Raw genomic sequence first — 27,247 nt, 5'->3', positions numbered from 1 at the left:
GTCTTGTGTACACTTACACTTGTTGGTTGAGATCTTAAGACCTGGAGGCTTTCCCGTTGAAGAGCTGGGAGGGCTTTCAGAAATAAGACCAGCCTCAAGTTTCAGGTTTTACCAAGACCCAGAAAGGTCCCAAGCCTTCACATGCTGGGAAGTTGAAGGAGCTAATCCTTAAGCATGAAGATCCTACATTTCCCAAGCCCCAGGACTCTTACAGACACATAAAACTCAGGACAGAAGCCAGAGGACCAGAATATTTATTTCTAGAACCCCACAGGCTGCCTGGGGGAGGGATTGTAGTCTTTGGGAACTGTATACACAAACAGGGAGCCTGTTGGGTCTAGAAAGAAAGAGTTGTAAGTTTTCAACTTCTTAGGGGATAATGAAACTATAAGTGCTAGATAAATGATCCGGCCTTCGTCTGCCAGGCACATACTTTGAGCCACGGTACATCACATATTCAATCAGTTTTATTTGGTCAGAGAGTACGGAAGTCCCCTGGAGCAGGTGGGGTTTACTGCTACACAAGAAGTTAAGTGAGAATAGTTTTCATTAAAAGAGAGTCTATAAGGGCATGAAATAGGAAAGGAAGGTTAATGATAGAAGATTCCAGAGTTGGCACAGGCCGCAGAGTTGACACTTGATTCTCAGGTTCATTGCTTCTCAAAAAGAAGCTCAGTAACACGAGACATATTGCCACAATAACAATCTGTGAGTAGAATCGGGAATAAGTATTTTCCAAAAACACACAGGGTAGCTTAGTGCTATCTGTTCAAAGTGTTAAAAGTCACACTGACTTCAGAGGTTTCCACTTGAATTAGTAAAATGTTCATTTATATAAGACCCAGAGATCCATTGAATAATTTAAGTAGGTATCTTTTAAGGATGCTGGAGAATTGTTCATTTCTAACTGAGTACAAGTTGTTTTTTGAATCAGGAAAAGATAAATAAAGCAAGGGGATTACGGACTATAGTAGCTCCTCAGTTGGGTTCTAGGATATCCTCTGTTGACGCAGAAATCTGCAGAAGCTCAATCCTTATGCAAAATAATGTCACATTTGCATACAGCATTTGTGCTTTCTCTCATATATTTAAAATCATCTCCAGATTACTTGTAATACCTAATATCATGCAAATGGTATGTAAATGGCTGCCACACTACATTCTTTAGGGAATGACGTGGAAAAGTCTACACCATTCAGTGCACTTAGGTGTTTTCACACGGTTTCAAGCTGCTGTTGGTTGAACGCACAGATGTGGAAGGCTGTTTTTTCACTCCTTTTGGGTAGACAGCACCTTTGTTAACATGTCTCTGAAAATAGATCCTCAGGCTGGTGTCGAGTTTCTGAGGAGAGTTCATTAACTTCTGGTTATGTGATTAGGACAATAAGAAAGGACAGGCTGGTGCTGGGAAGATGGCTCAGTAGGGAAAATGCTTGCCACAAAGCAGTAGGACCTGAGTTCAAATCCCCAGAACCCACATATAGCTGAGTGTGGTAGTGTGCATCGTTAATCCTAAAGTAGATGGGAAGTGGAAACAGGAGTATCTCTTAAAGCTCATGGGCCCACTAACATGGCATCCCCAGCAGCAAACCACCAAAAGATACCCCTTCTTAAAGAAGATAGAAGGCAAGGAATGATACCCAAGGTTGTCCTTATGACCTCTATACATGTGCTGTGGCTCATGCACACCTGTCTACGCTCACATGCATGCATACACGCATACCTGCACATACTATCTATGTACATACACAAGGGTAGACTGAGGCAGAATGAGGGTGGTACATACACACATGGAGTCTAGAGTGACACTCTCTTGCCTCTGCTAGGAACTCCTACCTCAGTGAAGGACCAGGCCTTAGCAGATCTGGAGCAGATAACAGCCAGGGCCTCATTCCTATTTCCTTACTCTCTTTTATCTGTCCCAAGTTTTTGACAGCAAGCTCTTTGTTGGGGTCTAGCACCATCATTAATAATAAGGGCACCATGCCTTTTTCTTGTTGAATACAGAAGCCATTTTCCCAAGTCATCATCAGCACCTAGCCACTAACTAGAATAAATATACATAACTGGAATTTATTCAATAAGTATTTATTAAACACTGTGCCACATAATAAATACTTGGCCCAAAAGCTATAAACAGAACAAAGAGCTTATTTAGAGGTTGAGAGTTACTGATGATAAACAGATAAAAAAAAAAACTGTACATCAAGTGATGGTAAATGCTGCTTTGAGTTGATTGTGTCCCCCTCACCCCCCAAAACCTTATGAGACTCTACCCTCATAAATGGATTAATGCCAGTTATCCAAGAGTTTAAGTTCAATCTTGGGCCATCTCACCCATGTGGTACCGTGTCTGCCATGCTGCAGTATAGCAAGACACTCCTCAGCACATGCAGCCTCTCATTCCTAGGCTTCCCGATCTCCAGAATGCCAGCTGTCACTTCTGATTTCCTCAGGGCGTGGTTCTGTTACAGGAGCACACACCAGATGAGAGCATGTGTGACCAGGCAAAAGTGACTTGGAGATGAGGCCTAGGGATCTCTGAGGTTTGGAGATTCAGGACTTTACCCTTTTACACAGGGACTTGTTGATGAGATCTGAATAAATGGGGCATGTAGATCATGGGTATAACTGAAGGAAAGATATCCAAGGCAAAGGCTTTGAATTTTGTTATGCTCAAACACTGCAAAAAGGCCACTGTGGTTGTGGTAGGGTGAAAGGGGCCTAGGGAATAGGATAGGATATTAGGTTAGATAGTTCTGGGCCAAATCCCTGATATCCTTGCTTCCCCAGCCATTGTAAGGGTCTTCAGCTATTGCTCTGGATGCAGTAGATTGCCCGTAGAGAGGGGATAGGTAGGGTGTGGGAGTATCACAAAGACTGGAGTAGGATATCTGGTAAGAGTAAAGTGTTAGATGCTTGGCAGACACTCAAGTAGAAAACTCTCATAGACCGCTGGATACGCTAATCTAGAACCTAGGGACAGGACAGAATAGAGATGTAAATTTGGAACTTCTTGTGTCTATGTGGCACCTATTAGGGTAGAAAAGAACCTCAAAGATGGAGTCTTGGGGTCCCTTGTCACTTAGAGGACTCTGAGCAAGAAGCAGTCAGGAAAGGAATTAGAAGAGGGACGGACCGTCAGTCCAGGGCAGGCAGGGGTTGGGAGTCATGAGGGTGTCTTCCTGAAGGAAGTACTTCAAGACAGAGGAGAGAGCAGCTGTGTTGAGCTTCTCCAGTAGGGCAAGGGCTAGAAAGACAGACATAGTGTTTAATGACGGGCCAGGAGTTTGTGGGGAAGAATGGTAGAGAAGGAGGAAAGGCTGGTCGTGGAGGGCTCAGGCTTTTGGGATTAAGGCAGAGGAACTGTAGACAGCTGAGTATATGAACTCCTGAGGTCTGCTTAGAAAAAACGGTGGAGGATTTTAAGCATCAGGGAATATTTTAAGTTGAGAGAAATTGCAGCACATTTGGGTCTGGTGTGGTGAAGAAGAGTTGGCAATCAGAGTCTCCTCTGTGTGAGGTCGGAGATGGAGAAGAGCGAAGGAAAAGAAAGTAGATAGATCGATAGATTATCAGAGGGTCTGGAACTTCGGGATGTTCCCTTCCAAGTGATTCTCCCTTGTTATGAAGCTGGACCATTGCGTGGGAATCAGAGTGAAGAGCTCATCTGTTGTTCTGTGATTACCTTCTTTCACTGGGACTAGAGTAAAATTCAGCTATATAAATCATCAGCCATCCCTGCAAGGGCTGGGGGTGTAACTCAGTAGCCTAGCGCTTGCCGTGTTCCAGGCACTGGATGGAGCCTCAGCGTTGTGAACATTTTTTTAGGAAAAAGGGCTCCTACAAAATGCTGTTTCCTTTCACTGTTTGTTGTTAAGGGATGGGTGAAGGGGTCTGAAAAATCAAGGTGGAAATAGCCGAAGTAAGTTGGATGTAGCTAAAGACCAGACCTTGAACTCTGGTCAGTCTTAGAGTGTGTCTCAAGTAGAACCCACTGCCTGGCAAGGGTTGTTCTCGGCTTGGTTGGCACAGCTCAGTTTACAAGCAGCTTTTGGCAATATTTAGATTCTTAAGCACTAGCTTGCTTGCATTTGAAGTTTTGTGACATTCTACCAGGCAGTGGCTGCGTCCCAAAGTCCACATGCTTGAGCACTTACTTGTAATGTGAGAGGTGTGGTAGAGGGTGAAGGGCGACCTCAAAGTTCCCCCTTTTTCTCCTCCTGCAGCCCCTGCCCCTTTTCAGAGCAGAATTAATGCACTCTGTAGGCTATCACATGTCTGATATTTACATCTGTAAGATGTCCAGCCCCAGGCCTTTTCAGACTGTATAGAATCCATCAATGGACTCCTAATTGATAACACAGTTTCAGATTGCCTTTCAGACTAGCTGAAAATAGACTCACATAAATTATAAACCATTCTTCGATTTATTTATCCAAAACCGGGTCATATATCCCTCCATCCAACACATATGTGCATTCTTTTCCTTAAAACAACCCTCACCAGATCTCTACTTTCCAAATTGACTGCTTGTGCCTGATTCCATCCAAATAACTGAAGTTTGACAGCACATGTGGTATATTATGGTGCTTTCCTGCTTTTATCTTTAGTTTCTCACTCTTTTTTTTTCTTTTAAATTCCTGCTGAGCTATTTTCTTGTTCATGGCTTGATCCCTAAAGAGAGTTTAGCTGAAGAGTCCAAGGAAATTTGCCTCTTGCTCTCTTGAATTATGCAACTGAGCCGAGAACAGAAATAGGTACTGGTGTTTCTTACTGAATGGAGAAGTCTCTAGGCTTCGTTGTGTTTGATTTAAAGAGCATTTGAAATTGCAGAGTCCGATCTTGGTAACCTTGCAGTCTTCCCTGAGATACAGGATTGGGGGTAGGGGTCATCGTGAAGTCGGTAAAGGTAGATGCTGCAGGAGGTACCCATGGGCCTAAGAGGCTGTAGACTCTCCTCACTTTGCTGACTTCAGTGTGTCCTTTAATGGTCAATGGCCATGACTCCCTGTGTCCCGTAGGCTTTGCTCTGTCCTTTCCAATACAGATGGCCCCTGGCTCCCAATGGCTTGACTTATACTCATTTTTCAGCCTCATGATACTACTGAGTCTAAATGCACTCAGTAGAAACTGCCCTTGGAATTGGGGTCTTGCAGTGTGCAGTATTGTGGTCTCTCCTCATGCTGGACAATGGAAAAGAGCTACCACTCCCAGCTGGTCTGGCACTTGCTCTCAGGAGCAAACAGCATGAACTCTACCTTTACAGAGTCCCTAAGCTAGGGTGATTAGTAGGGTAGGCATGTTAATTGCATTTTTGGTATATGCTGTTAGCTTACAGTGGGTTTGTTGAGACATGGCCCCATCATAAATCAAGAAGCAGCTTTACCATAAAAATTGCCTGTTAGATAACCGTTAGCAGGGCTGGTAGCTTGTTTAGCATTCACAAGGCCCTGGATTCAGTCTCCACCACAATCAATCAATCAATCAATCAATCAATCAATCAATCATTAGCGGATTTCTTCTAGTAACAATGTAGTGAACACACTACATTCTCCCTAAAAGAAAGGTACAAAAGCTAAGGATATTGGTTCCTTTTTATTTCTTTGTGATTGCATTTTGGTCATAAATGCTTATAAAAACTTTTAAAATCTATTAAATCACTGAGAAATTTTTTCGAGAAAAAAAAAAGTTCTTCTTTCCCCACATCCTAACCAGCATTTGTCTTGTTTTCTTGATGATAGCCATTCTAAGTGGGGTAAGACATAATTTAAAAGCAGTTTTAATTTGCATTTCCCTGGTGGCTAAGGATGTCGAACGCTTTTTTCAAATATGAAGTCCTCTTAATTGCCACATTAGCTGTGACACGCCTCCTATTGTCCTCTTGTCATTGAAGGGACATTTGGCTCTGGTCCTGAGTGTCTTCCCTCTCCTCTCTTCTCTGGGTGTCTGTGATCTTCTTTTCTCCCCTCTCTCTTCTATTGTTCCCACCGGAACTGAAGATCTCCACCTCTCTTCTAGAGGAATCATTAGTTAACACCTCCCCAAATGTTTCCTGGGTCTGTGTCCTCTTTCAAGACATCTCGCACACATACTGAATGTTTTGAAAACACTGACTCAAGCTCCCCTTCTCAGACTTCTTAGGTGCTCCGCATTTCCTCCGAGATGGGTGGGAGCCTTTCACCCTCACCTTCAGCCCCTTCTTCCTAGACCTGTGAGCTCCAGCCTTAGCGAATCCCTCTCGAGTCTTTAAACCCCTCAGACCCTTCAGTTCCTGTCACTCCTGGGTGCTTTTGTTCATGATACTAGTTCTGCTTCCAAGACAAGGTGTGCCCTCTGTCACATCTAAAGCAGCGCTCGGTTCTGAAGGACCCGCTCCTTTGCTACCTCATGTGACAGTCCTGGAGAAGTGAGGTTTGTGTAGCCATAGCATGTTTGGTTTCCCAGGAAGTCAACTCGAGGTAGAGCGGTGCAGCCATTGAGGAAAAGAAGGGGAAGCCGAATTGTGCTGTGTGGGACGGTAGGTGTCTTTACAGCTACAGCGGTGACTTTTGCCAACCCCAGGGCACCGTGGAAGACAGGGTGCCTTCAAAGTAATGTTGCTTCAGTTGCCACTTTTTCTTCTAAGTTCACTCGAGTGTTTGTTCTTACTATAGAATGTTAAGTTTTCATCCTGGAAAGCTCCTTGACTCTGTTCTTCTTGTATGCTAAGTACCCAATGCAATACCTTTCCTATAACAGTACCACAATGCAATACCTTTTCTATAACAGGTACACAAATTAATCCTTGTTGAACGGAAGGAGCTAGGGTTATCTGTGTCCTTGTTTTTTCATCTTTATAGCAGATATCATAATTACCGTTCTATTCCTATAAAGGGACACCATGACCAGGGCAGCTTACATCCTGGCATCAGGCAAAGAGAGGAAGAGAGAGACTGGGTCTGGCATGGCTTTTTGAACCTCAGAGCCCACCCCCCAACTCCTCCTCCAGCAAAGCCGCACCTCCCATTCCTTCCTAAACAGCGCACCAATTGGGAACCAAACATTCAAATTTGTGAGCCTATGGGAGGCCATTCTTATTCCAACACCGTGGTAGGATAACCAAGGCTTTTGAAGGACTTCCGTGGGAAATGACTGTGATTTCTTCTCAGGTCTCACTGGTTTAACAGACAGCCTGCACAGAGAAATGTCTTACCATCTATATAAAAGTGACCCAGGTTCCCCAGATGAGTAATCGCATTCACAAAATGCACTCAAGAAAAGCCATGGTTTCTTCGTCACCCCCTTCTGTGGATGACAGTCCAGAGAAGTCAGCTCATCTAAACTGAAATAGCAGGTGACTAACCACTGTAGCCCAGCGAATGGCCTTCCTGCCCTAGAATGCCAGTGCTGAGATGTTTCTCAGACTCTCCCCAGGGCCTGATATTTGAAATACCTTGTGTGTAAAACCAAGCCTGTGATCTCCCTACTCGCCCCCATCTCTCTGGCCCATTTTCCAAAACTCAGTAGAGAGCAGCTTTGTTACCTAAGCCTGAGATCCAGAAATAGCCTCAGCCCCCACCCCCTGCTCCTTTGTAAAGACTTCTCATAGGTGACAGTTTCATGTCAGGTGCAGTACTAGACTTCAAAGTTTGTGGTCTCAGAGAACTCATATTCTTGTTCATGTTAATATTGTTGGGAAAGAGGACAGGAAAAAAACCAGCAGTCAGGAACAAAGGCTGGAGCATGTGACCTGGGACCCAGCTCTGAACAGGGTATTAAAAGATCACAGAAATCATCCAGGTGATGGTGAGGAGCTTGTGGCACATTCCAGAAACAAAACATGTGCAGCCAAGATGGATCCTTGTTTCTAGGGTGGGCTGAGCCATATTTTATAGATTATATCAGAGGAGCTTGGGTTAGGTTTGGGTTGGTTTTTTATTTGTTATTGCTATTATTACTATTTATTATTATTATTATCAACTTTGAAGCCAAGCAACTGGCAGACTTAAGTGTGAGAAGATGGGAGCTTTGTGGAAAATGAGAAGGAAAAACTGGGCATAGACCAAATTGACCTTGGAAGGGAACCTGGCCAGTGCTGGAAGATGGACAGGCTCAGTGGAGACTTCTCATTGAGGTTGCCTGACTGAGAAAAGTAGATTCCATGACAATTGAGGGTACAGGAAGGTCCCACTAATGTCAACTAATGTGTTTTCTTAAAGTGAATCAGTCTAGGAAAACTAAGTAACCAGATGAGATAACAGAGAATAATGTCTAATTATTTGCCCCAATCACAGCTACTCTCTAGAATCCCAGTAGGTAGCCTGTTTAAAACAAACAGAAACCATTATGAGCGCCAGACCCAGGGATTCAGAACACTGGCATGGGAAAGGTTGGGACCCTGTAGGTTTCAGAATTTGGTCGTGGCAATCATCCAGGCTTGAGAACTATGTTTTTGTTACTTTGATGTTATTCCTCCCATGAATGCATGGAGAACACCCAGACTTTGGGGTCCTCTGGGAGTCTCTATGGGAGAGGAAGGAAGAAGGGACATTCCCGAGTTTGGACTGACCCGAGCTTTATTATAGTTCTCTAAGTCTCAAATGAGTTAAGGACAGACTGGTTGGTTTTTGTTTTGTTTTGTTTTTTCATTATATAGCTAACTAGAAAAAAAAACCCAACTTGGAACAGAATCAGGTTTGAGTGTTTCCTTTTCTTGATATTGGGCTAAAACACATGGGAGGAGATAGAAAAGGATCATAGAGTTGACTGTAGAACCAAGCTTAGGCAGCCGACATTAATTGGGTTAGAATGATCTGTGGCGTGGCAAGATCATTAGGATCCGTGGTCTGAGTCCCATTCAGAGTTCAAGGCTGAAGTCACTCTTCGCTTCCTGAATCATTCAGCTGTCAATAAGGATAAAGGAACCTCTTTAGTTAACCTCCATATTCTGTCTCCTTTTAGCAAATATGTACTTGGAACTTTAACCTCTGCATGTTTGGGTTTCTAGAATGATAAATAAAACCTACATCCTAGGATTGTTGGATGAAAGAACTAAGGAATCATATGCAAAATAATTGCTAAATACCCATGCATAGCCAGGCACTTAATATACTTGCCCTCCTAAAGCTGCATAAATAGAACTCGGGTCTCTGATATAGACCATCCAGAGTACATGGTCAAACAGTACTCAGATGTCAGGAGTGTAAGCTGGAGAGGTGTGATCAGGTATAATGACCAATGCCAGAAGTTTTATTTGGAGTCCTCGAAATGTTAATTTGTTTTATTACTTTCCAAAATGTTTACTATTTCACAGGCTGTTACTGAGGCCCCTCTATGTAAATTCTGGTCTGTCTAGGAAGCCTGTGCATCCTTGTGTCTCTGAGCTGTGTGCTAAGACAGCTCTTCTGTTTTCTATTTGGCCAGCCATGGGAAGTAGGGACTTGGTGTATTTGACTAGATAGTGCTGAGTAAGTATCAGAAAACCTAGAGTTCTTTAGGTAGGAGACAAGCTTTCCATTATGAGGACTTTCTTTTTGTACTTGAAGCTGTTGGGTAATATCATTAAACAGACAAAAGTTAGAGTCTCTTGAGTGTTTTGTAATCCATGTCTTTCCTAATTCATTGGAAACTGATAGGAATTAGGGCAGGGTTTGTTTGTTTGTTTGTTTGTTTGTTTGTTTTTAGCTGCAGAGATTGGTGGTAGATAGCCCAGTTAAATGGAATAGTCAAATATGAAGGAAATATTTGAAGGCCAGAGAATCTGGGCTCCATATGTTACAGTGATTTATAGAAAGTCACTGCTGTCTATGCTGGTGACCCCTGAGACTCAGTAAATGAGAAACAAGGAACACCTGAAAAGGGAAAGGTGCGGTTTTTCAGCTCCTTATCTCACAACAGTTTGTGTGCTGTGGTTAAAAAAAAAAAAAGCCAGCTGGGTATCATGGCACATACCTTTAATCATAGCACTTGGAGGGAGAGGCAGGTGGTCTCTGAGTTCAAGGCAGCATGATCTACAGTGAGTTCCAGGACAGCCAGAGTTGCATGATAGAGAGACCCTGTCTTCAAAAAGAACAAAAAAAAAGGAAAAGAAAAAAAGAAAAACAAACCATTGGCTATTTCAAAATGGTTTGTCCTTGCTTAGAATTGCGTAAACATGTAAAAAGATGTCAACTTTGTAAAAGTCCTTTCACAGCTAGTGACAGAGTCTATAGTATTCCAGAGTACACGCTTCCATTTCATGATATTTATTTGTTTGTTTGTTTGTTTGTTTGTTTGTTTGCATTTTGTAGTGAAAAATCAGGTAGCTCCTGCATTCAGGGTCCTTACCAGGTAGGATGCCTTGGGCAAGAATGTGCTAGCATACTGGAGACCCCACCCGGGGTGCTTCTCTCCACTGAACCCTCTCCTGTGTTCACACGGCTGCAAGCAGAAAAGCTGCCCTTCATGTGACTACATGAGGCAGGTTCAGTAAAGATTTGAAAGGCAGGAGGGTGGGAAGGAAGCAAGGAGACTCAGTAGATCCACTGCTCAGAACTCAACCTCCTAGATTTAGGAACTAAGTGGCCCCGGTAAAACTTTCTCACCTGCCGCTGATTTTGTTTTCTCCTTGTAAAAGGACATTATTTGAATTTGTAAAAGGCTTTGTTATAACAAAAAATGTCTAGAACATTGTCCAAGCCATTATTATGATTTTTATTTTAACTCCCGTCTCTCTTGTCACTGATTGTCAACTGGAGTTGGACTAAGAACCCCACATCTTATCAGTCTTTTATTATGAGCTCCCGACTGTTTAATTTTTAGAAGCATTTTGATCTTCTCTGAGATACTGTAATCTCTTGTCAACCCAAACAAAGACCAATACTAATTTAGGAAGCAATGAGAACCCAGATGTGTTCCCGCCTGTATATGCCACTGTAGAAGTTGTTTTGTCTTTCCGTTTGTTTTTATCAGCTTGATGCAAGCTAGAGGCTGGAATCATCTGGGAAGAGGGAACATAGTGGAGGAACTGCTTCTGTAAGATGAACCTATAGGCAGGCCTAAGGCACTTACTTCTCCATTAGTGATTGATATGGGAGGGCCCCGCCCATTGTGGGTGGTGCCACCCTTGGGTGGCACTCTTGGGTGCTACACGAAGCAGGCTGAACAAGCCATGGAGGGCAAGCCAGTAAGCAGCACTCCTTCATGGTCTCTGCTTCAGGTCCTGCCTCCAGGTTCCTGCCTTGGTTTGACTCACTAATGCACTGTGATCCCTGTATGTAACACAAATAAACTCTTCCCTGTCCAAGATGCTTTTGATCATGGTCTTTATCACAGCGATAGAAAAAAAAAAATGTACTAGTGTCGAAGTACACCTTCATAATAGTGGTCACTGAAGAAATCTGATAAGAGAAACCTGTGTAAGTAAGTTTCTAAAGAGCATATTTTGTCTTAGAATCAGGACTTTATTTGTCTCCTGGATAGAGATGTAGTACAGCACTAACAACTGGCAGATAATTTGCTGAAGAGGTGAGCCAAGATAAAGGTGATATTCGGGACCACACCTTGACAAGGACTGCTTAACCATACATATCCTTTGCCTCCTTTTAAACCTAGATGTCATGTTAGGATCTGGAAGGTGAACCTAGGAAAGTCACTGGGTGTCTCTCTTCCTCTTCCCAAAGGACCATGTTGAATCTCCTGTGGTGTCTTTGACTTTGGTTATTTAATTGGCCTATTTGAGGTAAAGTAGCCAAACCTAGTTTGTTAAGGGCTGTCAGGGCCAAGACTCTAACCCTAACTATGCTACCAATTGCTTCCAAATTGTAACAAAGACCTACTACTAAACTCTTCTAAATGCATAAGGAAAGAAGTATCTAGATTGCTCTGAACCTGTATTTTGAAAATTGTCTCATCGAGATAGAAATGTGAATTTCTGTCTACCTTGAAGTTGATTGCCCAACCCTGAACTTATGACTTTTATAAAAGAAATTAATATTTTTTATGTATATGAGTGTTTGCCTGCATGTATGTCTCTGTACCACATTTGTTCAGTGCCCTCAGAGGCCAGAAGGTGGTGAGTCCCCTGAGACTAGAGTTACAGATGGTTGTAGGCAGTTTTATCCAAATGCTTCTCACCCCTAGGCTTGGTACCTATGTTTCCAAGCTTTGGGTATTACTTCTATCATTACCTTATTTCCTGATGAGATGAGAGGACACTTCTTCATGTGAGACCACAGCCATGTTGAGTCCCACAGTCTAGCAGCTGGGACTTAGTTGTCTCCATTTTGCTCATCTAAATATTTTAATTAGATATTTTAATATAGCTAGTACAGTGTCCACTGATACCATCTCAATCACTAGAAAGTAAAAATACTAATCTTTCCCCCTTTTTCATTTCTCCCCATTTTCTATATACTTTTTAAAAAGTAGCTAGAGGCCGGGCGGTGGTGGCGCACGCCTTTAATCCCAGCACTCGCGAGGCAGAGCCAGGCGGATCTCTGTGAGTTCGAGGCCAGCCTGGACTACCAAGTGAGTTCCAGGAAAGGCGCAAAGCTACACAGAGAAACCCTGTCTCGAAAAACCAAAAAAAAAAATAAAAAATAAAAAATAAAAAGTAGCTAGAAATTTGTTTTTATTTTTATTTTTCTGTTCATTTTATTTATTTGTTTGTTTGTTTGTTTATAGAGATAGGGTCTCACCATGTAGCCCTGACTGGCCTTGAACTTATAGAGATCTGCTTACTTCTGCCTCTCAAGTGCTGTTGTTAGACCAGTGTGCTATAACACCCAGCTGGAAATTTGTTCTTTTGTGAGTTCACAGTCTCCAGCTCACAGTGGTCCAACTTACTATTTTTTGACTTTTTGGTAGTACAAAAGGGCTAGCCATTCTGGAGAAATCATACCTTGAACTTTACATTTCTATCTTTTCCTGGGCTGTGGATATGTAGCTTGAGACATGATGCCGGGCAGCAGCAGGGATTGGCAGATGCTCGGTCAGCTGATGACCCCGACAGCACGTAGTCTGTGTGCTATAGAGTGAACTATATTGCCAGGGTCTTCACATTCCATCCAATTTCCATGAAGTGCATATCTATGATATTTTCAACACTTTAGCATAAAATGAGCTTTATCTTGATTTTGCCCAACAATAAGTTAATACAAGTGTTCTAAGTACATTCAAGATAGGCTCCTCTTGATTGTAGACCATGAATGCGTTTTTAGCTTAGGATATTTTCAGTTTGTGGGCTAACCCGATTGTAAGTCGAGCACCGGTATTTCCCTTCTGTTGACCATCATGATTTGCCTCTTTCCCCTTCTGGTTTTTAAAGGGAATTTGTGAACACTTTTTCCAAATCCATCACTTTACAGTTGAAAAAGCTGGAATCTCACAGGGAACAGCAATGAGGCACTTAGCCAAGCCACAGATCACATGTCCTAAGAGTGTCTACTTTTTAAAAAAGGGAGGGGGGAATTGGACTGTGGTAGGCTCTGGGAATGTGACAGACAAACTGATATTGGTTCCCATCCTGGTGTCACTCACAGCTCCTCAGATGGACAAGGTTAAAGGACCAGCTATAAAAATGTCACACAGAACCTTGTCAGGTTTTGCTGAGAGGCACAATATTGCCTATGGAGATGCTGGCTGAAGGTCATCAGGGAACGGCCTCTGAGAAGTGGAAATCTAAAGCAAAACTGGAGGGATAAGGAAGAACTGACTGGATGGAGGAAAGTGTTATCCAGGAGTAAGGATGACCTTGGAAGAGGGCATGGCCCATTTGTGGGAGTCAGAGCATTAGCTCTGATGTCCAGTGCTGCCACACGGAAGGCAGGAGGGAGCCTGGAGAGAAGGGAGGGTCGGGCTAGCCAGGGCCTTTCTGAGTTTGGATTTAACAGTAGATGCAAGACATGAGGAAACCTTTGAAAGCAGAGTGTGCCGTACATCTCAGAGAGATGCTTTTGGATACCCCCGGAGAGTAATTTTAAGGTCAGATAGTTTGCCAGACTTAAAAGATGGGGCCTAATCCTGTGGCTTCTCATTGTGGGTCCATTCTGTGTCATCAGAGTCTTCCTGTAAGAAATGAGTACCGACATGAACTGGATAGAAGTGCAATGGCGGGCTGGGCCCGCGTCCAAACAGCTTGCGTAGTCCTCCCCACGTTAGCGTTGAAAGAAGGGTTAAGGCTCACATCACTAACCTGTGGTAAATTCCCAGAAGGATTAAGATCTGCCTATTGTGTAGCTTCTCAGTCAGGTAAAAACTCCCTCTCTTATCTCAACTGCTCCAGGTATTGTCTTATGTCGCCTTGAGCTGTTTGTGCTGCGATTGTTTACCAAGCTTCCTCCCCAACAGTTCGTGTCTACACTGTCTCCCCGCTAAGCCAGCCTGTGGGTCAGCGGCAGACACCATGACGTTGGTTTCCAGCTAGTACACGTCAGTTGTAACGGTTCAACAGTTTGTTTCTTCTTATTTCTTATTTCAATTATAAAATCATTTTTGGTATATCTCATCAATTTATTTATATTCTCTAGTTACCAACTAATACAACTTAGTATTTTAAGAAGCACTTCACATGTATGTATTTATTCTGCCTCTAGAGAAATACCCAGCATGCTTTTTATCTGGTGACTACTAATTCATACGTGTTTCCTTTAACTTCCAACTACCTATACTTTGTCTTAGTTTGTTTCATTTTAAAGATTCAAAGTGTGTGTGTGTGTGTGTGTGTGTGTGTGTGTGTGTGTGTGTGTGTGTCTGTCTGTCTGTCTTCTGTCTGTCTGTCTGTCTGTGAACGCAGGTGCCTTCAGAGTCCAGAGGTATCACATCCTGGCATTACAGGCAGTTGTAAGCCAGCCGATGTGCATTCTGGGAACCCGACTCAGGTCCTTTGGGGAACAGTACATGCTCTTCACCACTGAGTCATCCCTCCAGCCCCTGTTTTAATTTCTTTGATTTTTGTAGTTGCCTCACACTGTAGTCCAGGCTAGCCTCCAGCTCAGGTTCGTCGTGTCTCTCCCTCCCACAGGCCGGGGTCAATCTTGTAGTTCTTGATTTACACAAGTGCTGTAGTGTCCTGGAAAGAGCAAAGGCTTTAGACCCAAGTGTTTTCCAGATCAAGCAACAGTAGCCTTAACCTTGGATCCTTGAGTAAGTTAGTGTTGCCTCTGTAACATGGGATTAAAAGTGCATGCTCACAGTTTGATGATGAAAACTGGCGCACAGTGTGTGAAACTTCTGTATGAAGTACCATAGCTTGTTCTATTAGCAAAATAGCTTAACTGAAGTATAATTGATATCCAATAACTCTCATGTTTAATATGTTCAATTTATACGTTTGACATGACTAAGCACCTCCCCCATTATCCTATGAATAAGCTTTTAATATCCATTTACCTGTCAATTTCTGAGCTAGTTTTTGGTTTTTGTGTTTCGTTTGCTTATTTGCCTTGGGGCTGTTTTTGTTTGTTTGTTTGTTTGTTTGTTTGTTTGTTTGTTTTAGATAAAACTTTTTTTCTCTTATTTTTGAGATTATAATAATTTCATCATTTCTCCCTTTCCTTTCCTCCCTCCAAACTTCCCATCTACTCCTCCATGCTCTCTTTCAAATCCATGGCCTCTTTTTTTTTTTAAACTGTTGTTGTGAGTGTGTGTGTGTGTGTGTGTGTGTGTGTGTGTGTGTGTGTGTTCCTACATATAACCTGCTGTGTCTGAACATTACTCATATTTATGTTGTCACGGCTGACCATTTGGTATTAGATAACAAATCTGTGTGTTCGTCCTGAGGAAGACTGTTTCTCGCACTCAGCATTCCCTAGTTGCCTGTAGTCCTTTATGGAGGGTTGAGGCCGTGTGGGCTGTCCTCTGTCCACTTTAACATGTCTGTTGTTGTCCTTGTCCGGCTTATGTTTAGACAGTCATGTTGGTGAGAGACTTCACGTGTGTAGCTTCTGATGATACTGGGAGACAGAATCTCACAGCAAACTCCCTAACCCTCAGGCTCTTACAATTTTTCTGCCTCTTCCTCCACAAGGTTCCCTGAGCTGTAGGTATGATAGTGTTTTCTAGATGCATCCATTAGGACTGTGCTCCACAACCCTGTATTTTGATAGGTTGTGCTTTTCTGTAGTGGTCTCTATCTGGTGCAGAGAAGTTTCCTTGAGGAGGGTTGAAGATTATACTTCTCTTTGATTATAAGGGGAAAGTTTAGAAAGTAGTTCGGGATGGTACTGGTTTAAGTGATAGTTGTAGGTTCTCCTCAAGATCCATGGCTTCACCAGCCCTGATTAATTAGCTGGGTTTCTAGTACCAGGCATGGTTTTTCTCTTGTTAAGTGGGTCTTAAGAACAATTACAGAGCTGTTGGTTACTGCCAAGGTATGCATGCCACAACTGCACCTTTAGGGACATGGTGCCATGCCATTGTTGTGACTTATCAGTGTCTTAGCTGGGCATGACTGTTGGTTGTTTCTCTCCTTTATAAGTTGCATTGCATCTTCTGGAGCCATGAAAACTAGTCCTCAGGAGACATTCATTCCAGCTCACAGCCCTCTGAGCCCTGTGTCTGAAGTGCATGGTGTCTTCAGAAATAGAAACTTACCTTTCACCTCTGGAGTGTCTTAGTTAAGGTTACTGTTGCTGTGATGAAACACCATAACCAAAGCAACTTGGAGAGGAAAGGGTTTATTTGGCTTACACTTCCTTATCATCATCCAAGGAAGTCAGGACAGGAACTCAAACAGGGCAGGAACCTGGGGGGCAGGAGTTGATGCAGAGGCCATGGATGGGGTGCTGCTTACTGACTTGCTTGCTCAGCCTATTTTTCTTATAGAACCCAGGACCACCAGCCCAGAAATGGCACCACTCACAATGGGCTGAGCCTTCCCCCATCAATCACTCATTAAGAAAATTCCTTCCAGCCAGATTTTTTTTTTTTTGGTTTTTCAAGACAGGGTTTCTCTGTGTAGCTTTGTGCCTTTCCTGGATCTCTCTCTGTAGACCAGGCTGGCCTTGAACTCATAAAGATCTGCCTGCCTCTGCCTCCCGAGTGCTGGGATTAAAGGCATGCGCCACCACCACCCGACTCCAGCCAGATCTTATGGATGCATTTTCTCAATTGAGGTTCCCTCCTTTCAGATAACTCTAGCTTATGTCAAGTTGACATAAAACTAGCCAGCTCAGGGGGTAGCCAAAGGCAACAGCAATAGGCTTTATATTTGGGGAGTTTCTTGGACAACCTGGCCAACAGCTCAAAGAGGGCTTCCCATGCCTGGTGTTGGTTTTTCTTGGGGGTGGGGGGTGTCCTCTGACTCTTGGAGGGAATATTTTCAGCCCAGATGAGAAAATTTCATTTAAACTCTATATGTATATTTACCCAGAGAACTACATATATTTTGGGTTTTTTATTTATTTATTTATTTTTGAGATAAATAGTTAACAGTATAAGGTGGTTTTATTTGCAAACTTTCTCGACAAAGCAGTCATGCATGAAGGAGAGAGTGGCTGGCTTTGTAAGGCATATTTAAAATGGTCAATGCTTCCATACTGATTTAGTCAGAATATATCATTTATTTGGGCTTTAGAATTAGTAGAAAGTGAGCCTTTAGAGTTTATACAACAGAAGTGTAGATCACATCAACCTGTGTGCTGCAGGTAGTTCTCAGAGAACATGTGCCTGACTGGGGAGCTAACCCTCCAGGATCTTAGATCTAGGAATATAGTCTACAATTTACCTTAACAGTAGTTATGCTGATTGTGAGGTGTCAAAAGATAACTCCCTTCCTCCAACCCTAGGACTTCAGAGCACACTGTATCTTCAAGCTTGGGTACCAACTTCTGTGAAGAATATTGATTTATTGCTGCCTTCAGTGTGTGTGTGTGTGTGTGTGTGTGTGTGTGTGTGTGTGTGTGTGTGTGTGTGTGTGTGTGTGTGTGTATCTGTCTGTCTGTCTGTGTCTGTGTCTATATCTATGTCTGTGTGTATGTGTGTGTGTGTGTATGTGTGTGTGTGTGTGTTAGGTGTGCAGAGTGATACAGATGCAAACTTGCCTGTTAATGGTTTGAAGCCAAATACCATGCATCCTGGGCCAGTAGTTTGGGCCCAGCTTTTTCCTGGACGCTTTCCAACACCCTTGAGGAAAGAGAAAGAAGTAGGTAGGGCCGTGTATTGAGTTAGACACCACCTCAAGTGGCCAGAGCATGTAACTGACACAGGAGTGGTGGGGAGCCCCTCTGGGTTGCCATGCCAGTTAATAAGGCTCTCTTCACCTCTGCATCTAGGCCAGAGAGGGGCCTGCTGAGCTACACATGCTCCATGATGATGGATTACTTCTAGGTCCTGGGGGTCTCATTACCTTCATATTCATCTTCCTCTGCTAGTACCAGATAATGGATGAAATTTAATCATATGCCAAAGGACTCCCGAGAAGGAGAATTTGAGAACCCTTGCCTGTTACACTCAGTGCAAGAATGATCTTTTGTGGTGAGACTAAATGTATCACGCACTGTATGACTTCTGATTTATTTTTAAAACATTCCCCGTCCCATTGGCTCCCTTTTAATAGTTTCCTAGAGCCTGTTTATTGTTACAGATGTTACTTTTAAATGAGGTCATCGAGCTTTCCTTTACTTCCAAAGGCAGTGTTTGCCTTTTTATTGCAGGGGTTGGCAGGGCTTGCCTGGAGAACAGTGCAAATATGGATCAAGGTTAAGGCTTCAGACCCCAGGAGGCGAAGAGAGAAGAGGCCTTTCTGTGTCTGCACACACTCACATCAGCCAGACACCACCAGAGAGCATGCTCATTCCATCCAGGGGATGACCTTAACTAGGGCGCATTGCCTGGCAAGAGGCAGGAGACAGACATCATGATCTCAGACTGGCTGGAGTCACGTGCCCTTCTTGTTCAAAGTAAAACCTCAGGCATGTCACAGAAACTCTCTGAGCCCATTTCTTTATGTGCCTTAGAGATGATAACTTTTATTGCTTGGATTGCGGGCGAGGTGGGGGGGGGGCTGCCTTATGGCTCCTTCGTAAATATGTGGAGGTGGTGGGGGAATGAAAAGCTGGTAATTGCTAAAAAATACACACGTTTGGAAATGCACCGAATCCTGCATGTCGTATATTTTGCATGGCTTTGGGGGAGAGCCACTGACAAAATATGGCTTGCCAGTGATTTTTATAAATATGCTCTGATTGGCTCACAGCCGCACTTGATCAGGTCCATGCCTGTGGCGGCCTTCTTGCTGTACTAGCAGAAGGAGTTTTGTCAGATGGTATGATCTGAAAAGCCAGATTTTCTCCTATGTGTCCTTCAACAGAAGTTTCACACCACTATTCCCAACTGGAAAACTGTGCTGGGACTGGGAGGTGGTCCTTCAAACCCTGGGGGAACGGGCATGTGTGGGAATTTGAACATTCCTGCATGTCTGTGGCTTCCTGCCATTCTGGTTTAATTCCAGTACCTGAAACCTTCTGCATGCTAAGGTTGACTTGCTGAGGTTGGAATGAAATGGTAGAAATTCATCAGCACAGAGTTCCTGTTGGGCAACCCCTGCTCCGCGTTGCTAGACTGGAACCTTATTTCCCTTTACATAAAAATGGTCCTTGGGAATCCCTGGGCGTATATTCCTGGAAGGAGGTTAGCTGACCAGCAGCACCTTGTGGCTTTTTAAAGGCACAATCACATCAAAAGTGAATTTCAGTGTAAAGTGAGCCGTTTACTGACCGATGTCGTGATCTTTCTCTGTGTTTTGAGTGTTCCCAGTGACAGGTGGGAACAGCTCTGATGCCAGACTGTGTCTCTACATGCCAGGAAGAAAGATGAAACTGACATTTTAACATTGATTGTGTATTTTAATTGCTGTCTTGTTTGTTAACTCAGTCCTGGGAGAGCATATTGCCAGTGGCAGGAGGATGTATGCAAAGTAGGTAAAACTTTAAACATGATAAGTCTCACTCAGAAAGAGACTGGAGCCAACTAGATTGTACTCTGGGTTCTACTTTGTTCATGACAACCAGAAATGATATGTGCTTATGTACCCTACCCTATACACAGATGATATGTGCTTATATATTACCATAAGCATAGATGATATGTGCTTATGTACTCTACCCTATACACAGATGATATGTGCTTATATATTATCATATGCACAGATATGTGCTTATGTACTCTACCCTATACACAGATGATATGTGCTTATATATTACCATAAGCATAGATGATATGTGCTTATGTACTCTACCCTATACACAGATGATATGTGCTTATATATTACCATAAGCACAGATAATATATGCTTATGTACTCTACCCTATACACAGATGATATGTGCTATATATTACCATATGCTCAGATGATATGTGCTTATGTACTCTACCCTATACACAGATGATATGTGCTTATATGCTCTACCCTATGCACAGATGATATGTGCTTATATACTCTACCCTATGCACAGATGATATGTGCTTATATACTCTACCCTATGCACAGATGATATGTGCTTATACAATTACCATGTAGACAGGTAATATGTGCTTATGTACTCTACCCTATACACAGATGATATGTGCTTATATATTATCATGCACAGATGATATGTGCTTATATACTCTACCCTATGCACAGATGATATGTGCTTATACAATTACCATATAGATAGGTAATATGTGCTTATATACTCCACCCTATGCACAGATATGTGCTTATACAATTACCATATAGATAGGTAATATGTGCTTATATACTCTACCCTATACACAGATGATATGCCCTTATACACTCTACCCTATGCACAGCTGATATGTGTTTATACACCATTCCTATGATACATTGGAGAGCTGACCTTGGCCTCTGGCTTCCTGTGTTGCTAGGTCAACATTTGCAAGGTGATACTACTACTCTATTCTCATGTTCCCATCCTTCCACACAGGTTACAATTTGGGATGCCATTTTAAGCAAACCCAAATGCAGAAATCCATTGTGGTGTATACAGGACAGCTTGCATTACACATGGTAGGTAGGAGGTACTCTCATCCAGTGCTTGTGGCCAACCCCATCTCATAACCTGGTAGATCTTCCCTGTCCTTCGATAGCACCCCAAACCTCATCTAAGCTGCTCATCAGATATTGTGCTAATTAATCAGTAAAGGGGTCAGTGTGTATTTCTGATCTCCCTCATCGAGTTTGTCCCAGGCAAAGCACAGGTTGGTTCTTTTGATCTCTGGCCTTCCATTCTGCCAAGCCATCCCATTCTCATGACAGGCCAAGAACAAAGGGAGAAGGGTTGATCAAAGTCTAGTGGACATCAGGACCATAGATACAACAGTGACCTTGAGGCAAGAGCACTTGAGAGCTGAAGCAAGAGCTTCCTGTGTCAGATGGGAATTTAGTCCAGCCAGCATACTGAAGCATCCTGTCAGGCCAGCCACAGGGCTGAGTGCTAAAGAGACAGAGCAGACCAGCAACTGGCCTTCCTCATGAAGTTCTCAAAGAAGGGAAGCCTTCATGTGGTTGCCTTGTTATGCCTTTGGATTGCCCAGGTACTATTGCCCCCAATTGTCCTGCCAGTCTTCACATCTCCATTTCAGAACCTTAATAGCCCTTGATGTTAGGAATGGCATAAAAGCATCATATTGTAATTAGCTCGCCCTTTTGTGTTTGATACTGAATTGTTGACACTGAAGAATATGAGAGTCAGAAGAGCTGTGTTGGAGACACCTTTCCACCTGCCAGATGTGGGTTTACATAGATTCAGGAAATACTCACTAGATGCTGTGTATTCATGGCTCCAGGCTCTGAAGGGCCACATTGCTGCTTGTATGCACTTGAAATGGTATCTGTAGGGAAAATCGTATGAGCTGTGCCTACACAGATAGGTACAAGTGTGGTAAATAAAAACAAAATTTGCTGGACTTATGAAAGCACCGGGAACCGTCTTTCTTTAAGCTCTCATTTCCTCATTTGCAACATGGAAATTAGACTACAGGTTGAATTTGATCATACACATGTTAAATGCAACACCCTGGGAACTCCGCTACTAAAGAGGTGACATCTACCATTGTTGTCAGAGTCACAGCTCAGCTAGAGAAAGAAATCCTTATCTGGGCCACGTGGTCGTTCAGAGCTATGTGTATACAGAGCTGTGTGTATGCTGGGTAGATCACAGCTCAGGCGTTCCTGTTCTCTGCCGTTTCCCACACCCCTCCTTCCACAGCGCTGCTTTGACTCTGTTTCTGTCTCTCATTCTGCTGGCATGTTGGTGACTACAGTAAGATGGGCTTTTGCTCATCACGATGGAGGCCGCAGTGCACGAAGCAGGGATCTGTGCGTGGTCAAATGTGCAGTAAAGTACTGAGTTGTTACAGAAGTGAGTAAAAAGGCATAATGACTCCAAGAAGGGAGCGGATTCTGATTGTGAGAAGAGCAAAACAATTTTCGGAAGCTCCGCATGGTGACACTGGCAACCCCAGCATTCAGGAGCTCAGGCAGAAGGAAGGATTGTGAGTTCGAGGACAGCCTGAACTACATGGTGAATTTGATGACAGCCTAGATTACACAGCACGATCTTGCCAATAATAATAATCATAGTAATAGGAACAACACAGAACACTTTGAGAGCTAGAGGATAGGTCAGTGAGAAATGCACTTGGCTGTAAAGGCATGAGGCCTGGAGGAGAATCCCCAGAGCTCACATAGACCCAAGCACAGTAGCTGCATCTATAATCTTGGTGAGAAGAGGGAGGGGTGAAGCTCTCAGGCCAGCTAGCATGGCATGCACAGTGGCAAACACCAAAAAGGGGACCTTGTTTCAAAACAAGGCAGAAGGCAAGGACCAACACCCAAGGTTGGTTTCTGACTTCTACCCAGGAGCCCTGGCGTGTGTACACAATACATCGCATACATGCATATGCACGCACGCAGGCTCCCCCACAGATTGTTTTGTTGTTGTCGTTTTGTTTTTTAATATTTTTTGAGACAGGGTTTCTCTGTAGCCCTGGCTGCCCAGGAGCTCACTCTATAGACCAGGCTGGCCTATTCACAGAATTTTTTTTTTTTGGTTTTTTTGAGACAGGGTTTCTCTGTGTAGCTTTGAAGCCTATCTTGGAACTCACTTCACAGGATGTTTTTTAAGGGGCAGAAAGAAAATGTTTTGTAGAAAATTTACAACCTTCTATCTGGTGGGATTTCTTCATACTACAAGCAGTTTATGCAAAACAGATGCCTGAAGAGCCATGCATGCACACACCTGTGGTCTCTGTGGTTATATTTCATTTTCTTCCTCTTCCAGTTCTTGCAGACAACCTGAAATCCAACCCTGGAATCAAGTGGCAGTATTTCAGCTCGGAAGAAGGAATTTTCACTGTCTTCCCAGCACACAAGTTCCGGTGTAAGGGCAGCTATGAGCATCGCAGTCGGTATGCTGACTTCCTGCAGAGGTCACTTGTTGCTGCTGATGGCCATCTGCATGGCGGGGTGGGCTGTGACTCTGGGTAGAGAACTTGCCCAGTCTGGGCCGGACCCCAGACTTCAACCTCAGCAGTGAGTTCCACACACGGTTCTGCCCCAAGCCGTTCAGAAACTTTTCCTTGCTGGAAAACGTCTACATTTGATGCAGATGGACGTCCCCGCGCTAGGGCAGAGTGATGATATAAGGCCCAGAGCTTTCCACAACTATCTATCACACCAAGCAGAGCTGTGGGAAGGAAAGACGATGGCTTGCTGCATTTACTCTTCTGTCCCGTGAACATCTTTGTTGAAACAGACATGGCGGCACTTTCTCCACAGTTTGACCATAGAGCATAAAGATGTAATTGCCCTTAAGTTTGTGGCTGACTTTCCTTTCTGGGACAATGGGTTTAGTTTGACACTTTTGAAGTTTACATGCACACTTCAGCCACTGCAAGCTCTAAGGTTGCTCACAGAGCTTTGGATTATCCGGCCTTTCTCACACCAAAATGACTTTGGTTGTACCATGTAGCCAGAGGGAAAGGCCTGGTAAGATCATTTGTAAAACAAGGCTCATCAATTTCCAGAAGCGCCTAGGCAAAGATGGACTCCTTTGAGCCCCAACAGGTTCCCTTAGCAGTGCCAAGTGTATAGTGCCTAGAGCTAGTGGGAGGTGCCAATTCTCCACCGCCTTCCCCCAAACAATGACCAAAGTATCCCTTCATCCTTCCTTCAGATTGTGTCCAGGATTTTTCCCAAAGTCGGGGGAGGAGAGGAAGGAAGGAGAGAAAATTGTTATTTGTATGGTTTTTTTTTTCCATTCTCTCCCTAGATATTCTGGTACAGTTATATGCCGTGAAGACTGGACCAGAAATCATGGCTTTGGTGTCTAGTTCAGTGGTTCTCAACACCCCTAGTGCTGGGACCCTTTACTATAGCTCCTCATTTGTGGTGACCTCAGCTATAAAATTTATTTTTGTTGCTACTTCATAACTGTAATTTTGCTACTGTAGTGAATCATAACGTGGATATCTGTGGTTTCCAATGGTCTTAGGCAACCCCCATGAAAGGGTCAGTCAACACCCCCACACATACTCAAAGGGTCGCGAGACCCACAGGTTGAGGACCACCGGACTAGTTGGGGGACGCAAAGACTGACATTTGCCCCTGAGGAAACCAATTAAATGGCCCGCTGCCTCAGCTCGTGGGAGAGAGGGAGGGCAGGGTCTCGTCACTATTCAGCCTTCACCTGCAAGTTCCAGCTCGAGCCTGCCTAGAATAAGGCTGACTCTTTGGCTGCGTGACCATGTTTCCCGCCTCATAGATTGCCAGTCCTGCCTCTTAACTTGTCTTAACTGGTTGCCTTTGTAAACTCTACAACCCGTGGAAGACTCCAGTGGGTTTCAGAGCGCAGCACCATGAGAAAGGGACCAGTCAAGCTCTGAGGTTGCCTCCCAGTTTATCCATGGAACAGACAAGGCTGTTTGTACGTCCCCCCCAAAGCCACTTTAGATAAAGCTGCTGGGCTTTTCATTGGGTGAATTCAGGTAGAACAAAAGCAGTACATCATTTTAAGGAAAATCCTCTCCCCTAGTTAAAAGAACATGCATGCAGCACGCATGCACGCACGCGCGCGCGCACACACACACAAGGAACATCCGACCTGGTGTCATTGTAGGGCTGGCCAGGAGGTCGTACTGTTCTGTTCCTGGTTCATCCCGAGGCCACCTGCCCTGGTCTCTTTTATCTCATCTCCCTGCTAGCTCCGTGGTACTGACTGGGGAACTGCTAAGGTAGTCTCAATACAAGACTTTCGACTTGCCAACAGCTAGTGTAAATTTGGCCAGATTTTAAGGTTTTTTGGTACTTGGTCTACATTTCTTGTGCCCAGGCTTTTGTGACTCACGGGCAGCTCACATTTCACAGAAAATTCTAGTTTTAAAGGTGTCAATAATGGACAGGATTCTCTTGAGGCCGATTTGCTTTCTGAAACCACCCCTAATTTGTTCCAGGTTTAAAATGAATAGAGAGCTCATTAACCCTCTTCTTACCACCCCTCCTGGTTCACGCAGGGGCGGAGGCTGCTTTGATCAGAGGCATTTCTCCTCCATGGCTTCTGCATTCCCCTCTTTCTTCACGTTGGCCAACAAGCACCGGGCAGAAAGAGTAGCTGTTGCGGGTTTAGACAAATTTTGATGACATGGTTTGAGATGCTCGGCTCAGGAGCCTTTTGGTGGCTGGCCTGTATGAGTTGCTGAGACAGAGAGAGGAAACGGAGGCTCCCTGAACCAGGGGTATATGTATGTGAAGAAAAAGGCCAACCTACCATCTAGAACTGCCCAGCATATGCCCCGGTCACAGGCTAGCTTACTGCTAGCAAAACATCATCTGTATGTCTGCAAGACAGAAGCCAACACTAGCAAGTGGGCCTTGTTCTCCCTTTGGACCAAGTCTCTAGAGCCTGAGGGGCCAGCACTTCACTCCCCAAAGCAGAATGAGTGAGTGGAAAGCTTGGCCCTGTAGAAGTGAGCTGGAACTTTCAAGTGTGTGGAAGAAGTCAGCCTCTCAGAAGGTGTGCTCTCGTCTTTAAAGTCGGAATTTCACGGTCCTGTTCTTTTCAGTGCCCCTCCCCCTTCCATTCTGAACTCACTTCCACCTGTGCCCCCCCCAGAAGAACCCACACACCCCAGGGAGCCCACACATCTGTAGTGTTCACAGCTGTGTTAAGACCCTTTTCCTTTCTCCAGGCCCATATATGTCTCTACTGTTCGGCCGCAGTCCAAGCACATAGTCGTGATCCTAGACCATGGGGCCTCAGTCACTGACACCCAGCTCCAGATTGCCAAGGATGCTGCTCAGGTCATTCTCCGTGCCATTGATGAGCATGATAAGGTGATTATTATCCCAGGGTCCCTTGGGCATGAAAGCTGTCTTCAATATTTCCCGCACTTATTTTTGTTTTATTATATTCAGTCAGATGCATCATAGTGGCATCTCTGTCACCAGTGGACCAGATGGCACCAGTGTGCCCATACCATTGTCATGTAGCCCGAGTGTTGTGACCTTTCCATCACCAAAGACCTTTTCTTACTAACCTCATCACTGAAAATGCACAGAGACCACACCACTCCCTACGCTGGTCTCTAGTATGAAAACCAAGATGGGCTGCATTTGCCATCATTTTTTTTCTGCATGAATTTAGGGATGTTTTTGTTGTTGTTTTAAGTATTATATGCAAACATTGTACTGCTACTTCATTTTGGCTCAAAGGCCAGATTCTTGGGTTCTCTTCTTTCCAAATCCTTTTCAAATTTGACAGGTTGATGACTTCAGGCATTTATTTTTAAACTCAGAACCTGTTCTACAGGCCTTCTCCCAAGTGAGGCTTTCTTGCTACCTGAACATCCAAGCCTGGGCACTGTGGCTGAGGCAGGAGAACTATGTGAAGCCAAAAATTTGCAGTCAACCTTAATAACATGAGGAAGACTTTGCCTCAAACAAACAAAATCAAACTTTAAATAGTAGAGGAAAAAGTCATCAAGTGTTCTTTCTGTCCTCCAGATTTCTGTGTTGACTGTGGCAGATGCCGTCAGGACCTGCTCTCTGGACCAGTGCTATAAAACATACCTATCCCCGGCCACCAGTGAGACCAAAAGGAAAATGTCCACATTTGTTAGCAGTGTCAAGCCTTCTGACAGCCCTACCCAGCATGCAGTGGGGTTTCACAGAGCATTCCAGCTGATTCGAAGCACCAGCAATAACACTCGGTTCCAAGCAAGTAAGTGCACTTATGAGAGATGACCACGGTAATGGGTGCGGAGTTCAAAACTAGAGGGGAAACATT

General features: G+C 43.9%; 1 protein-coding gene across 1 annotated transcript in view; it reads left to right on the top strand.

Moving 5' to 3' along the window:
- Positions 1-27,247, top strand: part of Cachd1 (cache domain containing 1) — a 221,723-nt gene that overhangs the window by 139,965 nt on the left and 54,511 nt on the right. The window contains exons 5-7 of the mRNA XM_052716199.1: positions 23,246-23,372; positions 26,151-26,295; positions 26,965-27,181. Coding sequence (XP_052572159.1) covers positions 23,246-23,372; positions 26,151-26,295; positions 26,965-27,181 — 489 coding nt within the window. The remainder of the gene's footprint in view (positions 1-23,245; positions 23,373-26,150; positions 26,296-26,964; positions 27,182-27,247) is intronic.

This window comes from Peromyscus californicus, unplaced genomic scaffold (assembly GCF_007827085.1).
Source record: "Peromyscus californicus insignis strain IS unplaced genomic scaffold, ASM782708v3 Scaffold_5__1_contigs__length_169319896, whole genome shotgun sequence".
Taxonomy (NCBI): Eukaryota; Metazoa; Chordata; class Mammalia; order Rodentia; family Cricetidae; genus Peromyscus; species Peromyscus californicus.
This window is presented reverse-complemented; position numbering and strand designations above follow the sequence as displayed.